This window comes from Lepidochelys olivacea (genome assembly GCF_965140295.1).
Source record: "Lepidochelys olivacea isolate rLepOli2 genome assembly, chromosome: 1".
NCBI lineage: Eukaryota > Metazoa > Chordata > Testudines > Cheloniidae > Lepidochelys > Lepidochelys olivacea.
Genome location: NC_140411.1, coordinates 222,808,139 through 222,826,786, shown reverse-complemented (window position 1 = coordinate 222,826,786; position 18,648 = coordinate 222,808,139). Strand labels below are relative to the sequence as shown.

At 43.9% G+C, this 18,648-nt stretch overlaps 1 protein-coding gene across 2 annotated transcripts in view; it reads left to right on the top strand.

Annotated features, from left to right (window-relative positions):
- Positions 1–18,648, top strand: part of VWF (von Willebrand factor) — a 231,676-nt gene that overhangs the window by 49,594 nt on the left and 163,434 nt on the right. For both annotated transcript variants that reach the window (XM_084624575.1, XM_084624574.1), the window contains exons 10-15: positions 838–884; positions 5,478–5,614; positions 7,930–8,068; positions 9,349–9,449; positions 14,194–14,389; positions 15,020–15,235. In XM_084624575.1, the coding sequence (XP_084480701.1) occupies positions 838–884; positions 5,478–5,614; positions 7,930–8,068; positions 9,349–9,449; positions 14,194–14,389; positions 15,020–15,235 (836 nt within the window). The remainder of the gene's footprint in view (positions 1–837; positions 885–5,477; positions 5,615–7,929; positions 8,069–9,348; positions 9,450–14,193; positions 14,390–15,019; positions 15,236–18,648) is intronic.

Here is an 18,648-nt window from a genome sequence, read left to right as displayed (position 1 = left end):
ATCCTTATAAAATGCTTCCTGCTATTGAGCCTAAATATTCCCTTGCTGAATGCTGTGCCATTGAACCACGCTTGTGTCACCCTAAGTAATTCAACTCACTCCAGAAGGTGTACAAGGGATGGGCTAACTGATCAAATGAGAGCCACCCAACCCCAATTCATTCTCTTTTTAAAAGTTGTGGGGCTTGCAGATGTTGTGCCATATAGGCCCAAGCATAATAGCAACAGCCACTGGTGTGCATTGACTATGTCTTATATTACTACTGCCTCCAAGAGTTCATACTGAATCCATACTCCCATCCACAGACCTGGGAAGAAATATTATTTCTCTCTCTCTTCCTCTCACACACAAGAAGGGTTATTCATCGTTAAGACTGTACGTACCAGGGTTTCAGTGGAAACCCCCTGAGGATTTTTTTTAAACCATTCGGTTTTAGAAGAATACACATGTTACAGCTAAAATAAAAAGGTGGCTTGAAAAAAAAAAAAAGGAGAAAGAGTTTTGTACTTTTATAAACATACTGATTCATAGATTCCAAGGCCAGAAGGGACCATTGTGATTATCTCACCTGACCTCCTGTATAACACAAGCCATAGAACTTCTCCAGAATAATTCCTTTTAGAAAAACAATATTACATTTCAATACTAGTGTTTCGCAAGGGGCTAGCTGAAGGGAGTGTGTGTATGGAAGATGCATATGTTAAGCTGTATTGGGGTGCGGGGGAGTATGACTGGTTTAATTTTTCTGAAGGGGGAGCTCCGCTTTCAACAGTTTTGGGACATGCCACCGTGGATGTGAAATCATGCACCCTAACTTTTCAACAATATATTTCCTAGCATTTGTCGACGTGGCAACTGGATCTGCAGCAACGAGGAGTGCCCAGGTATGCTGACCCTTGTGCTTATAGCTCCACAAAAGTATGTAAGCCTTGCCTAAGTCAGTCCCATGCATGGATGAGTGCACAGACAGGGTTTGTCCTTGTTTCAAGCTCTGGCTGCAAGTCAGCACCAAGGTTATATTTCAAGAGTCCAGGAGTCCAAAAGATAAATCAGGCTGTGCAGATGGGCTTGTGTGTGGCAATGTAAATACCTGTTAGGGGGAAAAGCACGAGTTCCCTTTCTGTTGCTTTTCTTGCCATGTTGTAAAAGAGCTGTAGATTCATAGTAGTAGCTTTCAGGTAAAGGAAAACTGCTGTGCTAACTTGAGTATCAACAATTTTCTAAGGGTTTATCTACATATGGACAGGAAAATTAATCTGAATTAACTAACAGTATGAATTTAAAGTGGATTAGTTAAATCACATCAAGCCCCCTGTGTGGGCACTCTTATTCAGAATTAAAATGACCTTAATTCAGTTTAGCTTGATTCACTTTGAAAGTCAATCAAGCTAAACTGAATTAAGGCCACTTTATTTCTGAATAATGGTATGTCTACACTGCAATTAAACTCTGCATGGGGCTTGGCTGTTTAATTGTAATGTAGACATTCAGGCTCAGCCTGAGCTCTGGGACTCTCCCCAGTCGCAGAGTTCTGCAGCCCAGGCTCCAGCCTGAGTCCAAATGTCTACGTCACAATTATACAGCCCCTTTGCCCGAGCCCCGCAAGTCCAAGTCCGGTGGCATGGGCCAGCCCCAGGTGTCTAATTGCAGTGTAAATACCCTAAGAGTGTTCACATAAGGGTTTAATGCAGTTTAACTAATCCATTTAGAGAGTCAATTTGGATTAATTTTTCTGAATGTCTCCGTGTAGACAAGCCTTAACGAATGGCCTGATTTAGCAAGCACTTGGATGGGACTACTTACAATAGTGAGCACTACGTGTCATAGAAGTCAGTTGAACCATGCATGGTACTCTGCTCAGTAGTATTTGCAGGCTTGGGTCATAAGTGATGTATTCTGTTCAAGGAGCTAGAGCCATGGCTGGGGAGAGGCAAGTAGGCCACTGTGTTCCATTAATGGTGACACAGGCGGGTAGCAGACCACCAGTCTTTTTTCCTCTTCTTCCTGAACTCACCTAGAACAAGCTGTTTGCAATGGGTAGCTGATACTTACATCCTGAATACTCATCCATCCTGGAGGGTGTGCAGGGAGGAGGAGATGATGGAGTGTCACACGTCCTGCCATAAGGCTGCTCCAGCAACGTCCCTGCTCCCCACTTCACTCCATAAGCCCATTTCCCTGACCTGAAATGTACATTTTGCTGCTCTGGGCCCTTCTTCAGTTCCAGCACTGCAATCAGCAGAAAAAGAGGAAGCCTGCACTGGCCTGATGCAGTACTGCCTTTCCTGCCCCTAGCACGAGTGTGTGTAGGGAGATTGCCACAGGCAGCTCTGACCTACCTAGTGCTGAGATGTGAGAGAGCAGGAGAACTAAGAGAAGGGGGATTCAGGGGATGTGGGAGATCAGAAAATGGGGAAAACATGTAGTTCTCAGAGGCAAAGACAGAGGTGAGATCAAGAGAGAATCAAAGGGGGGGAATTACACCTACCTACAAGTGGACAATGAAAAGCCTCTTAGCTGCCTTGCCCCACCCTTCCTGAAAATATCCCCTGCTTCAAATGGAAATAGCAGTTGCTCCAAAATTTCAGAGAAAAGCACAATCTGAGAGGTGTGGAATCACTGCAAATGGAAGGGAGACATATTTTATGAGAAATTCCACGCAGGCCTTCTACACAAAGTCCCCATCCAGCCCTCTGCTTGTCTAGTTCATTGGAGAGTTCTCCAAGTGCAGCACAACTGTGCAAAGTAACTGCTTTAAAAAAAGAAAAAAGGCCCACGAGGTTCCATGTTTATTGTGTCTCATGACTCTAGATCAAATGCTATCAATTCACAAGTGAAAAATGCGACTGCTTTTAAATGCAAATTCAGCCTGGCGTGTAAACCCCAAACTGCGATCTTTATGGCTCAGTCTTTGTCATCAGTAATAAATATTACATGGGCCAAAATCTGTTTTTGGTTGCAGCCCCTTTGTCTTTATTGGGATTACTGAGGTGAATCGATACGTGTGGAGCAAAGGCCTGCAGTTAGAATATTGTTTAAAATTCTGCTGCTGCACAGGGCGGAATAGAATCCAGCTCCCTCTCTTTGAGCTGAATTGGCTCTGCTGAGTAAACGGGAATAAAAAATAGCTTGCTCTGGTCCCTTCCGCAAGCAGATCTAACTCATTAGTCAACTAATTAAGGATAGGCTGGGGGGTAGATACGTGTAGCTAATGTGTATGTGGTCACTTATATAAAAATGTCTGTTCAGACTGTGTACATATTGTGAAGGTAGCCCTCTTCCTTCACCCTTTATATTGGCTTGTCATTTTAGGCCCCCGCGCCTGCAATTTGTTCTGTGTGGGCAGATCCCTGTGTGGCCCATATAGAGAAATTCTGGCCCTAGTATATCATGTTTGCTGGGGCCCCACCCCCTCCCATTTCATTTTCTTTATGCAGATGTTACAGGTGTTTTGGGGGCCTCCCTTTGTTTGGGGGCCTGGTAAGAATATCCCTCTTCTCCTCTCTCCCCTGTCAGCCCTACTCCCATTGGCTTCACTGGGGCTCCATGCAGGTGTTGGGGCTTGACCGCATGAAATAACTTGATTAGACTGTAAGCTCTTTGGAGCAGGGAACATGTCTTTCCTATGTGTTTAAGCAGTGCCTAATATAATGAGGTCTCAGGTCCAGTTGTGGCCTCTGGGTGCTACCACCACAGAAATAATAAGAACAACCTTCTACATACACACTGGGAACAGATACGTTAAAAAGTTCTATATTTCAATAGTTCCTTTTCACAGCAGGAGGGACTGCAAGCTGGAATTCAGTTTTATTCTGTAAGAACTGTGGTTTTAGCGGTTAAACTGTGAATAATTTCTGGTTACTGGTAATTAAATAACTTAAATGTAAGAGGAAATACCACCATAAATTCTGCCTCTGTAAGAAACACTTACCTATATCTTAGTCTGAGTGTCTTTCAGCTCTTCATCCCTTTTGAGCATAGGTGCTGGGGGTGCGGCCACACCCCCTGGCTTGAAGAAGTCGTAACAACTCAACTATAAGTTTTTTTTTCTACTTTTAGCACCTCCACTATAAAAATGTTTCCAGCACCCCTACCTTTGTGATTCATAAAATCAAAGTATTTTTTACCTAAATGCTTGAATAATTCCCAGGGAGCCCAGCAAAGGAGCTAACCCATTTTTTCCTGTTCTGTATTAAATAAGGTTATTGTGATACAGGCATTCAGACATTGGAGCCATGACAAGACCATATTGTAATGTTCTAGAGACACAAAGGCAGTGTTCCCAACCTGCCAAGACCCAAGGGTGTAACAAAAATCCAGAGTGAGGCACCACCACAAAGGAACATCAGAGTAGGAGTCGAGGAATAAGAAGTGTTCCATTTTTTAACTTGTAAAGGGCTCTGTTCTGCAACTTAGGCCTCGTCTACACGGTTCTAAAAGCTGATTTAGTTAAATTGCCACATTTGGAGCTCTAAGGGCAGTATGGCCTAGTAGATACAGCACTGGATTGGAATTTGGGAGACCTGCGTTAAAATCCTGGCTCTGCCACTGGCTTGTTGGGATGACCTTGGGCAAGTCACTTAACCTCCTTGTGCTTCAATTTCCTCATCTGTAAAATAGGGGTGATGATGTTTATCTCCTACATAAAGCACGTTGAGTGCTACTGGTGAGAGATGCAATATGAGAGCTAGCTATTATTAGCATATCAGATTAAACCTGGGGAGCTGGCATCTGTAAATTTACAGACAAAGCTAAACTGACACAAGCCACATTTAAATTGAATTAAGGGCTTGTCTACAAATGCTGCAGCAGTGCAGCTGCTGTAGTGCTTCAGAGTATGCACTACCTATGCCGATGGGAGGGGTTCCTCCATCAACCTTGCGCCAACTTAGATCGGCCTAACTACGTCACTCAGCGGTGTTGATTTTTCACACCTCTGAGCAATACAGTTAAGCCAACTTAATTTTCTAGTGTAGACGAAGCCTAAGAGTGTTCACAGAGGCTTTTGCGCTGGTTTAAGTAAGCTGATTAGGTAAACTGGTGCAACGATGTGCGTGAACCTGGCCTGAGTAGTACTTGAGTAACCACAGTGAAGTCCCTGGTTCTGCTTGCATAATTACATATTACTGGGTAAATTTCACCCCCATGCAGAGAGCCAGATCAAGGCTTGTGCCCCACTTAAAGTCCTATTTAAGAGTCATTTTGAAGGGGGGCTGGTTCTCTGTGCAAGGGTGAATTTCACACTTTGTGAGGAAATCTTGCAGTATGGTCGTCCTAACTTTGGCTGGAGTCCTCCTTTCTAATGGCAATAACTTCCAGGAATAATCAGTGGGATGAGCCATGCTGCCACCACTATCCAGCCTTTAGGAGCTGTGAGCCTGGCAGGGCCTGCTCTCTCCCCCTCCCCCTGCCCCACCTGTCTCACAAAAAGCAGGAATTTGTTCAATGATTTGACTGTTTTCCTTGGTATTTTTCAGGAGAATGCTCTGTCACTGGCCAATCCCATTTCAAAAGTTTTGACAACAAGTATTTCACCTTCAGTGGGATTTGTCAATACTTATTTGCCAAAGACTGTGAGGAGAACTCCTTTTCTGTCATCCTAGAGACGGTTCAGGTAACAGCACCCTGTGTGGGGTGGGGAGAATGGGGGGGGGGGGGTGAGTAGAAGACTAAATGGCATATTCCTGTGCACATAAGTGGCATATTCCTATTCAATTAGCTAGACTCTCTCTTCTGAATTAACCTATATTTTGCCTCTTCTTGCTGCTACTCCTTTAACCGCGGGCTATAAATTCAAATTCACAGTGTGACTGCATTGTCTCTCTGGAGTTTTGCCAAAGCTAGCATATAAATGCAAGAGCCAGAAGAGGGTGTGCCTCATACACTGAACTGTTTGGACGGCTCGCTGGGTAATTGCCCTGGGCATGTGCTTCCTCAGAAGCTATGGAGCATGTAGTGGTATTGTAACCCTAATAGAATCTGGAGTTTTTTCTCACAGGGACACATTGGCTAATATGTTGCATCACTCCCTAGTATGTCAGCCCTTCTCAACTTGTTTCTCATGCCCTCTGCCACAGAGAGAATGGCAAGGACCCAGCTGCAGGGCAGAAAGAAATGGGAAGGGTGCCAGAGCATATTGGGACAGGAAGAACACAAGCAGAGTTTCCTCAAGGAGTTTTGCAGAAGGGGCAGTAAAATGGGTAGGGGAGTAAGTGAGGGAGTGGGTGGGAGTGAGGGGAAAGCAAAGGAGTTTGCAGAGGGAGGAGTGAGGGCATACAGTGGCGGGATGGCAGAGAGGTAGGATAGAGAGAAAGGGCCGCAGCGGTGGGAGTGAGGAGGTTTTGGAAGGCGAGAGTAAGGCACCAGGGCAGGTTGAGGAAGTTGAGGGAGGCAGGCAGCAGAAGCAGCATGAAGAGCACAGTGACAGGGCAGAGATGGGAAAACTTTTCCAAGCAGCAGGGACAGGTTAGGGATGATTAAGAGGCCCCAGAGAGAAGGTGAGCAGAAAGCTCACTTGCTTTAGGGAAATGGGTTTTGCCCATCCCCACTCACAACTCCCTTCAGTGCCAGGGATGATTACGTTTGTGCCTATTACATAACAGATCTGAGAGCAGAGCTGTGTGTGTGGAACTGGCATAACTGGTTTCCACTGAAACTGTTCTTTTGAAACTGAAGACGGGAGCCAGTGAGTCACTGTTCCCTGCCTGCAGCGTTCTACCCACCGCTTTGTAACTCGTAACAGCAGCACCCGAAATGAAGACAGTGAGAGCTGCGCGCTTCTAGTTCCCCATTTGAACAGGCTTGTGACATGTCTCATCATCACACCAGACAGAGCAATCAAGAGGAGAAGCTCTCTCATCACACAGTGCAGCCTGTGTCACAGGAGGCTTGCTGTCATGGCCCCATAGCTCCTTTTCCAGTGCCCTGAGAACAGACCCTGCCCTAGAGTAGCCTGATCTATGGATTGTGTATTAATTACACTGAGTACTTAAGAATTCCCAGTTATCCTGCTGTGGATTGACAGCTTCTTGTCCCAAGATCAGGCCCAGTATTATTAAAATTACTGTTCAGTTGGGAACCCTGGGGTGCACAGTTGCAACACTCACACTTAGGAACCTTTCTGTGTTTGTAACAGTTTTATTAATGCATTCAGCAAAGTCATGGACACTCTCACTCGGCAAGGTAGATAGAAATAATACAGAATGTGCATCTGAACATCCATCTACTCTCACATCCCTTGAAGAGCAACCTGAAATGTTATCCATTATCTTCCTCATCACTATCACCTTCCTCATCATCACCAGTGGCCATCATCCTGTAACCTCTCCTCCTGCACACAGGCTGGGCTACAACTTTTATAACATGTGACTCTGATATCTCTATGCCTCATGCATATTCACTAGGGATTTCTCCCCTCTTATTTGTATTGCCTCACCCTGCTAATGTTCGGGTGCCCTTCCGCTATAGGTTAGGATAGTAGTGATCTCATCTTATTATCATACATGTCAATTTGTTGCTATGACACTCTTGTGATCAGATATCATCTGCTGTTCCTATCCTAAAATATCCAAGAGCTAGTGTTAACTCATATTCCTGTGGTTTCCTGGTGTCACTATTTACAAACTTCCCCCTTAACCACTCTATTCACAATTCCCCAAAACTTAGGGGTGACCACTGGGCCATTTGTTTGTGCCAAAGTTCATATGCCTCATGCCTTATGCTAACTACTGTAGCCAGTGTCTTACAAGGAACCTGTAGGTTCCTTGCATTACTGCTAAATAAAATAAATACTGAAGCCAGCTCCATGGGCGACAGATGTAACACTAAAATTACAGCCACAGGAGGGCTTCTGGCCCAGCATGCTGGAGGAGCTGAGTCATTGATAAAGTGAAATCCTAACAGTCATAGGAAATGTTGGCTTCTTTTTAGTGTGCCGATGATCCTGATGCAGTGTGCACCCGCTCGGCCTCTGTCCGACTCCAGGACATGGAGAACAGCATCATTAAAATGAAGCATGGGGGCGTCATCTCTCTGAATGGGCAGGATGTACAGATTCCTTTGACACAAGGTGTGTTTGTGGCATGTAACAATTCTGACCACACACTACTGTCTACATTGCACACTGAGACTGGGCTCTACTTCAGGTTTGAGCCCAAGCCCCCCTTCTGTCCAAACAGAGAATCGGTCTGCCCCAGTCAGCAAGCACTTGGGACCCGATCCTTGGTTGCTCCTAGGGGTGGGTCAGAGCCACTGGGACTCGAGTCCAGACCCTCTCATTTTTACTGTGGATGCAGGTCAAGCTGCAGCTCCAAGTCAGAAAGTCTGAGTAGCGCAGCATGGACATGTCAGCATGGCTGTGAGACCAGCATCCAGCAATTCTAAACCCGGGTTTACAATGCAGTGTAGACACTCAAGCATGGGCTTGGAAACACTTGAGTCCACAAGGCTAGGGTCTATAGACCCAGGTTTAGTGTGCAGTATAGACCTACCAGAAGGTGTCTCCCTTCTCAACGTTATCAGGCAGGCTTTAGCCTAGCTCAAAGAACGTTTCCTATTCCCAACTCTGAGTCACATTTTACACAGTTACCATCACCTTTTATTGAATTTGCATCATGCCGGGTTCTCTTGCACATGTGCCCAGGTCCTCACTTGGTGTAAATAGGCCCCGCTCCATTGAAGTTGGTGTGGTTATGCTGCTGTTGACTAGTTGAGGATCTAGCCAACGATGTTAAAAACCAATGTCAAGTATCCATTTATCCACCCAAAAACTTTGAAATTTTAGAAGTGGACTGCAGTGACTTCACCAGTAACTCTGGATGATGCTCATATGTGGGGCTTTTGGGGCCTGTGAGGCCCAGATCATGCTAAGGAGAAGTGCAGAGATGCGCCAGACCAGTGGTTACAATACCTGTGGCGTGTCAAAGTGATGCACAGCAAGCAGGGGAGCCTGCATGCTGTGTCCCACTTTGTCATTGTGTAGTGTGCACCTCCGCTGCGGGGCCGTGCAGCTCCCTTGGCCTGTGTCATGGAGCGGGTGATGTTCTACACCTGGCCTTCCAGGGAGCCTAGGACCAGTAAGCAGCTGTGCTACACTAGCACTGTCTTTGTGCCCCCGTTGGCACTGGGTTTGTATCCGGTGTAAATCAAATGGTACAAATCCATATGTCTATATTAGGGGGTTTGCATCGGTTCCACTACATTTGTGCAAAGAAAATAGTGTAGACAAACCTTAAGTGTATCTGCTTAGATCCATCCCATGGGCTGATGGGTGATGAGGACATTGTATCCTCCTTGCTGATGACAGAATGCATCCCTTCTTGTCTGAAACTTGTCCGCTGTGTTTTTGAGGTGCCCTCCGTATCCAGCGCATTATGATGTCTTCAGTTCTCCTCACCTATGGGGAAGATTTACAGATTGACTGGGATGGTCGTGGTAAACTTCTGGTGAAGGTAGTTTTTTCTCCTCTCACCCCACCCAAATATACACAAAGACTTTCTTGTCTGATGTGAGAAATTGCTTGTGTTGCATGCTAGAAATTCCATTCTCTCTCGGCCCTCAGAGCAATATACTGATCCTTTTGTTTTCTGGAAACAAACATTTGCATCACAGAAACAGATTGGTTTTTTTTTTTCTTTTCTGTGCACTAACAGTAGCCATTAACCGTGAATAGCTTTGCTTTCATTACAGGAGACCCCTATCGGCCAGATTTTGATTTCGTTTAGTCTTGTCCATCCCCACTGAAGTCAATAGGATTGCACAGGTGAAAATGAGAGATGAATTTGGCCCATAGGATACAATCATTCATATGTTCAAGGGAAAAAAAATAATTTAATTGCACAGGCTATACAGCTCCTACTAAGAATAATATTTATGGTCATTCCAGATCAACATAAAGAGAGAAGTTTGTCCTGTGGAGTATTATAGGGCAACTGATTGTCAATAATTGCTTTTTGAATCCAACAAAAAATAAAGCTAATCAATAATCCTATAATAAATCCTTTTATATTCCTAGCAAAGATACTTTTATAGTTTGCACTAGATTGATTGATTGAATTTCTCAAACATAATTTCGTAAACACAATGGTGAAGTGTGATTGATAAAGGTAATAGTGTCAATGTAATATATTTAGACCTCTTTAAGATGTTTGACTCGATGCCACATGACATGGATTAAGAAACTAGGATGATACAAGTTCAACATGGCACACGTTAAATGGATTAAAATGAGCTAACTGATGGGTCTCAACATGTAATTGTAAATAGGGAATCATCAGTGAGGTGCTTGTGTTTCTAGTGGGGTCCTGCGAGGATCTGTTCTTGGCCCTATGCTATTTATTGTTTTTGTCAATGGCCAGGAAGAAAACATGAAATTAGGTAAACTTTGCAGATGATACCAAGATTGGAGGAGTGGTAAATAACGAAGAGGGCAGTCTATTCACCGATTTAAAAAGTGATCTGGATTGCTTGGTAAGATGAGTGCAAGCAAACAATATGCATTTAAATATGGCTAAATGTAAATGTTTGCAACTAGGACAAAGAATGTAGGCCATACCTACAGGATTGGAGACTCTAACCTGGAAGCAGTGACTCTGAAAAAAGATTTGGAGTATTGTGGTGAATAATCTGCTGAGCATGAGCTCCCACTGTGAGATGTCGACGCTAAAAAGGGGTAATGTGATCCTTGGATACATAAATGGGAATCTTGAGTAGGAACAGGGAGGTTATATTACCTCTGTATTTGAAACTGGTGTGACTACTATTAGAATACTGTGTCCTGTGCAGGTGTTCACAATTCAAGAAGGATGTTGATAAATTGGAGAGGTTCAGCGAAGAGCCACAAGAATGAATCAAGGACTGGAAAACATGCCTCATAGTGAGAGACTCTAGGAACTCACTCTATTTAGCTCATCAAAGAGAAGGTTAAGGGGTGACTTGATTACAATCTATCAGTACCCAGATGGGGAACAAATATTTAATAATGGGCTCGTCAGTCTAGCGAACAAAGCTATAACAAGATGGTGGGAGTTGAAGCTAGAGAATAAGGTGCATATTTTTTACAATGAGAGTAATTAACCATTGGAACAATTTAGCAAGGGCTGCGGTGGATTCTCCATCACTGGAAATTTTAAAATCAAGATTGGATGTTTTTTCTAAAAGATATGCTCTAGTTCAAGCAAGAAATAATTCAGGGAAGTTCTATGGTCTGTGTTACACAGGAGGTCAGACTAGATGATCACAGTGGTCCCTTCTGGCTTTATAATCTGTTAATGTATGAAAAGTGCACACTTGGACAGTATATTGTGCTATTTCTAAGGCAGAGCCCTTTGTGGGTCTATTCTTTAATCCCACTCCTACCTGATCTTGCTATTATGGCAGTGGGCCTGCAAAACCTATGGGATCCCAGTCCCAATGCAGGGCTCTACACTAGTGCCCCATGGGGCTCCAATTCTAAGGGTCAAAAATATGGCCACCTTTCCCTAGTGAGTAAGATGAGGAGAGAGCCCAGAGAACCCCATCATACCACCCTGTATGCACATGCAGGCGGCTGTCCTCATTTGATTGCTACATCTTGAGGACTGCTGGGGGAGGCTAGTCAGTGCTGACCACAGCTCTTCAATCCTCCCAGGGACAGGATGAGGCAGAAGGGGGGTGCGGGTGTTTCTGTGGCACTATTCCCCTGCACATTGGCCTTCAGCTACCCACTGGAGGTGAGTGGGCTACAAGGGTAGAACAGATGTAATGACTGCAGGTCCTAACCATGCTCCCCTGCATCGCTGTTATGGGCCTCATGATTGCACACCCTTTTCTTGCATTGGTGAGCACTTACTCAAGTGAGCAGGTCCTTTGTTGTCAACAGGAATAATTGTGTGAGTAAGAGCTCACCATTGTAAGAGTCCCATAACTGAACCCTTTATCTGCTCTTTCATGGCATGAGCATAGTGCATCTATACTCTTGCTCTAGCTATATTCATTTTCCTTGCCTTCCACTCTACCCAGTATGGTTCTGTCTCTCAGAACCATCTTGAAGCCCATATCATAAAACTAGCATAGAGTTGTACCCACCTTTGCTAGCACGAATTCTGGATAAATGTTGCACAGTAGCACAAAAAGTGGGCTTAATATGCTAGCTCAAGGTAAAGGTTCATTAGAGCTTCAGCAATTGGAAAAAAAAACCCACTGTAACAGGAGGGAAAGTTCTGGAAGGGTTTGAGACTATGGATTCAGCAATTTGTGTTTTGGTCTAGTCTAGATGTACAATACCAAAACACCTGGGATTTGTTTCAGGGTTGAGGATAATTCAGTTCAATCCATTGGCACTTCTCAGGATTTCCTGCTTCTCTCTGCATCTGTGATCTCTTCTGCCGGGTCTCAGACCCTTACATCCTGACCATCTTCTTGCCTAGCTGTTAAAAAGTCTAATTTTCTACTTCAACCCGTTTACCATAACAGCAATAACTGTTGCTAATTACTGTCTTAGCAGTTTTTCCCATTGTCTTCTTTTATTATTATGTTCTGCTATGAATTCCTTCCCTTTTATGTACCTGAGTCAGTATTATTGTTGCCTTTGGAGCACAAATTTACAGTGTAAATGGACTGACCTATTGCCAAACATTTCTGACAATTGGGGGAAGTGATGCACTCCCACTGACTTGTGTGCAAACACTTCTGGTAAAAGTTACAGTGTTTGGATTTGCCTGCTGCATTCGTCAAGAAGAGGCACCCCTCTGGTGACCTCTGAAAGCTTGTGATTTAACCCCTTCAGGGAAGTTTCCAAAACATATACAGAACTTTGGATGAACATGAGTCACTGTGTTTGAAGAATGATGGTATCCTTAGTTAGAATCCCCTCCCCTGCTGCTGTTGTTAGTGAGAACAGGACTGGCTTCCCTTTGGAGCCCTTCACCAGTGATCTTTTATTAGCCAGAGAAATAACTGTGAAAGATATTCCACTTTTCAGCCTGCCTCTGTATCACTGCTTACCCCTGCCAAGCATACAGGGAGCTACTGTACCACTGGCCATTGGGCCAGCCCCCAAGAATTGTTTGTAATATTCATTTAGAGACCACATTCTTATGGATGTTGATGGGCACTGACAATTCCTATTGAAATGAACGGGCGTTTCAGGTACTTGGCCCCCTGGTCAGATTTGTCCTACTACTTCCCTACTCAGATGTTCTTTAAATATGTAAAAAGAAAAGGAGTTCTTGTGCCACCTTAGCGACTAACCAATTTATTTGAGCATGAGCTTTCGTGAGCTTGCATCCGATGAAGTGAGCTGTAGCTCACGAAAGCTTATGCTCAAATAAATTGGTTAGTCGCTAAGGTGCCACAAGTCCTCCTTTTCTTTTTGCGAATACAGACTAACATGGCTGCTACTCTGAAACCTTTAAATATGTAGCTTTTTACGTCTTAATTTGGGGCCACGTTTAATCTCTTGCAACCCATCAGTCTTTATGTGGGTGTAAATCAGGGCAGAATTTGGCCCTGTGAGGATGTTTGTTTGGCCCTGTTTTTTTTCAGTCCCTAGAAGGAAGCCAGATAGAAATGGGGCTGGGGAAGGCTGTATACCAGGAGAAGTGCTACAGGGAAGTAGAGTAGCTTTAAAGATAGTACTGTTTTCCTTATTTTAATAAAGTTCCTTGTTCAGTGTTAGAAGAAATCAACTCTTTCTATTCTTTACCACTGTCACAAGACAACATCACTAAACTGAAATTTAGTGAATTAAAAATTACTTAAATAACTTCTAGTATTATACCTGCCCTTCTGTCCTCCTGCCATTTTTTGTGATATTACTATCATTCTCCTATATCTAAAAATCATTTTCCTCTCCACTGTTGCTGTCCTAAAGACCAACACAGACAGGGAAAATAAGCTACCCAAGGAAAACCGTGAAAGTGACTCGACATTAAGTGCTGTTAAATGCACATAGTAAATACGGGGGGGGGGGGGGAACAGAACTTTTTTCTCTACTTAAGTAAAAATAATTCAATTGGGTAAAAAAAGTGCTACTTACTTTTTTTTTTTTAAGAAGTAATAAAAATGTACATGTAAAAACTGTTCAGCAGTTTGATTGTTAAGTTGATGGTGCCCCTTTAATATATACTTGAGGAATTTACATAGTCCAATAAAAATATTGCCATGAAACTGTGGACTAATATTGAAGAATAACCATTCTACCCTTGTTTCTGTGAGCTCTCCCCAATGTACACTGACAGAACTTGTGGTCTGTGTGGAAACTACAATGGCAATGAAGGGGACGACTTTCTGACACCTTCTGGCCTCGTGGAAGCCCTTGTGGAAGATTTTGGAAATGCCTGGAAGCTGAATGGAAATTGCCAAGACTTGTTAAAACAAGACAGCGACCCCTGTAGTCTCAACCCTCGCTTAGGTACGGAACCCTGGCCTCCACATAACATATGGTACAGTGTAACAACATGCAATCTTCCATCCTGTAAAAGTGCAACTGTTTTGTACTGGGAACAGGATCATGATAGCATCTGTAAAATAAATAAAACACCTCTCATTCCTTGCACTGAATGAGGCGGGGTCCTGTGGAAAAAAATACTACGTGATCATGTAATTAAAAACTGTATCATACTGTGTACACATAAGGAGGCTGAATTCAGGTTGCATGGGAAACCTGACGTCTGGCTTTTCCTAACTTCAGAGGGCTTGACTCTGTAACCTTAATAATGTTCTTTTTAAGGCAGTTTTTTAATTCAATTTTCTAATTTAAAAAAACAAACTTAAAAAAACCAAACCATCATGAAACTCCAGAAATGCCATCATATGGAATCATATCGATGCCAAAGTTGGGTCATGGAGAGGGTTTGGGCCATTAGATTTACAGCACAGACGTGAGCTAATGGAGTTATTTGCAGAAGTAGTGTCTATGCTACCTAGGTGCAACTGCAGCCTTTTAAGTGTATACAAGCACTTATTCTGATTATTCTTATTTCTCTTTATGGTCACTGCTCTTTTAGCGTAAAGTGTCTGGATACTATTTTTCTCATTTTAGCCAAGTATGCTGAAGATTCCTGCTCAATTCTGATGTCATCCATGTTTGAGCCTTGCCACCATGAAGTTAGCCCGTATCCATACCTGAAGAACTGCCGCTATGACGTTTGCTCCTGTTCTGATGGCAAGGATTGCTTGTGCGCTGCTGTTTCTACCTATGCCACTGCATGTGCTAGGAAAGGCGTTCTGATCGAGTGGCGGGAACCGGACTTCTGCTGTAAGTGAATGCTGCAAAGAAGTACTTTCTTGCATTGACTCTAGGGTGTCCTTTGGCATGGTCAGTAAGGCCGAGGGAGTTAAAGGACCTGATTTCTGCAAGGTGCTGAGTGTCTCCTCCAGGACATGTGGAACACGCTCAATGGTCTTGCACTCCATTAAGAGCAGAGAGTGCTCAGTTTTTCAAAAAAGGTGCTCAGCATCAGGCAAAAGTAGCTCCCATTGAGCAAACCTCAGCTGGTTTGGTGGCTTGGTTCAGATAACTTCCCTACTAACTCTGGCTACCTATCTGAAAATGTTCTGACTATCTTGGGCTGGCAGTATCCAAAGTCTCTCATGAAGTTTATGGTAACAGTTTCTTTCATTGTATTTTGACATTTCCTATCTGGGACCCAATCCTGTGAGGCACTGACCACCTCAACTCCTGTTGTCTTCAAAAGGAGTTGTGAGTATTAACCACTGTATCAGATCTCTGGCCCTAGTAGAAAACTAGCAGACTGTTTAGTTCTGGTTCCAAGGAAAGGCCCAAGCCAATTCTTATGTCTGCACCATTCTTCCGATATGTGAGCACTATTTTGCTGTCCTGTTTAGGCCTCTTTGTCTCCACTGTTAATGAATTCTAATATGACCGTGAGGCTGAAACATCTATTACAAGACAATGATGATTTATCATTGTTCAAGTAGTGCACAGAGTCCCTTCAGCAGGCCCATTGGACCCATTGTGTTACACACTGTACAGATATAAAGGGTGGGATTTTCAGAGGTGTCTAAAGGAGTTAGGCCATATCTACACTTAAAGTGGTACAGGGGCAGCAGTGCAGCTGTGCCACTGTTGCGTTTCAGTATAGACACTTACTATAGCGATGGGAGGGATTCACCCATCGCCGTAGTAAATCCACCTCCCTGACAGTCTGTAGCTAGATCAACTGGAAGAATTCTTCTGTTGATCTAGTGCTGTGTACACAGGGATTTAGGCTGGTTTAACTATGCTGCTCAGGGGTGTGGATTTTTCAAACCCCTGAGTGATGTAGCTGGGTTGATCTCATTTTCTAAACTACACCAGCTCTTAAATGCTTAATTTCCAGTGGCACCTTAAAGACTAACAGATTTATTTGGGCATAAGCTTTCATGGGTAAAAAAACACTTCTTCAGATGCACTTCTTCAGATTTTTATCCATGAAAGCTTATGCCCAAATAAATCTGTTAATCTTTAAGGTGCCACCGGACTCCTTGTTGCTTTTTTGTGGATACAGACTAACACGGCTGCCACTCTGATACTTAACTTACAGTGAAAGCAAGTGGGATCTGAGGGCTGAATTCTCCTTAGGATTGTTTGAAAACCTCACCCATAATAAATGGCAGCCCCTGTCCCACAGCACTTACAATCTAAAAGGCTAGGCAAAACAGGTGGCTGAAACACACAAGTAGACCTGGGGTGGGTGGGGGTAGAGATTGATGATGGGGTGACAAAAATAATAGGATGATTATGCACGGACCAACAGTGTGTATGTGTGAAGAATCTGGCAAGAGGCTGGAACAGAAAAAAACAATCTCCCTTTTTCTCATCTCATTATTAGACAGAGCTGGTTGGAAAATTTTCCACTGAAATGAAAGTGTGACATAAAATAGAAATAGCTTTCTCCATAAATGTTTGCGGAAGACTTTTTTTTTCTTTTTCCCAAACAGCTCTACTCTTAAGGACAGTAGACAATCGGGAATTTTTGGGAAAAGCCCATATGCTTGGCTGCACTCCAACCCAGTTCCATTATTCCTTCTCAAACAGTAGCCGGGTGGGGCAGCCATTTGAAAAACTGACTTACTGTAGAAGCTAGAGAGGTGAGAGGTCACTGGTGTTCCAGCTGATACAATCTGGACCAGTAGAGTTCGGTGATTCTGATTGTTGGAGGCTGGATAATATTTACTGAGAGAGAAAGAACAAGACTGGATTATATTAAATTGCTGTATGGTTTCATAATATTGACCTAATTTATGTAAATGTTCAGAGAGTGGAACAGTAATTCAATAAAAATCCTTTTAAAAAAATCGCACAGGTCTGGAGGCTGAAAGCGAGAGCAGTGGTAATGCACCATTATTCTTGCTGTAATTGAACAAGTCAATTTTCACAATTAATCTTTAATAGTGTAGCACTGCTTCCTCTTCTCTGTACATTACAGAGCACTTTGTGCCTGCACCAAGTGCAGATTTCACTGACTGCAGATCCATCAGACCCCATTAGATAATTCTGATGCTCCAGACATCTCCTGTCACACAAAGGAGAACAATCATTCCTTTAATGGGCTTGAGACTTGAATATGCTGTTTGCATAATTTGTGCTGATGGCCTGATGTATTGAACTGGTGGTTGCTCCTCTGCTCTCTGGCTGAGATATAGGTTCATAGGCAAATGACTTAACAGAAGCACTTTGCTTTATCTGAAGTTCATAAGTGGCAGGTAGACTGTGGCCTCTTTATGCTACACACTGTACAGATATATAGGGTAGGATTTTCAGAAGTGTCTAAAGGGGTTAGGCTATATCTAACTTAAAGTGATACAGTGGCAGCAGTAGATTACTATACTGCTAATGTAGCATGGCATTTCTGACTGTTAAATGCAGCATGATAGGCTGTCGTACAAATCCAGCATACAGGTATTGAAAATCTTGTGGCTTCATTCTAATTCATTTGTCTAAGAGGGCAATCCAGGCCCTGTAGCCCTCTGTGGATGCAAGAGACCTAATAAGCAGCAGAACTAGTTGTGCTGCATAGGGGTGTGTAGGAGGATGGAGTCCACAATGGGGGTCTGCATCCCCTGTGTACCACATCTCCCCTACAAGGAGGAGGTATATCAGCCAATGAGTCACCAAGTGCTCCTTCAGGGCTCTCGAGCAGATTTCAGGGACCCACTGACCAACCCACCTCCTGCCTTATAGATTTGCTGCAGTAGCGTCCATGTTGCATGACTTATGTGAGGGGATTTCGGTGTGAGACGATATGTCTGAACTGCAGAGTTAACCCAGGCTCTTACTCAGGTGTTGCCCTTACCCCCGTCCTGTCCACACACAAAATCCTCTCACATGAGTTTGCTGGTGTTTTAAACCTGGGGTAGCTGGCTTGTCTGGGGCTATGGGCTAGAGCTAGGGCTGTCCTTAGGATTTATGGGGCCCTACGCAGTAGTATTAAACTGGTGCCCCTATGCCTGACTTGCTCTTAGCAACACAAAATGAATATGGCCCCTGTTTTCTTCCTAATAAGGAAACTGCAGTGCACTCTGGGTGTGCAGGAGCTGACCCGTTCTTAACTGCTGTCCCGGACATAGGCATGGACTCCATAGGTGGCTGCTATGGGGCTGGAGCGCCCACGGGGAAAATTTAGTGGGTGTGGAGCACCCACCGGAACCAAACTCCCCCCAGTGTCC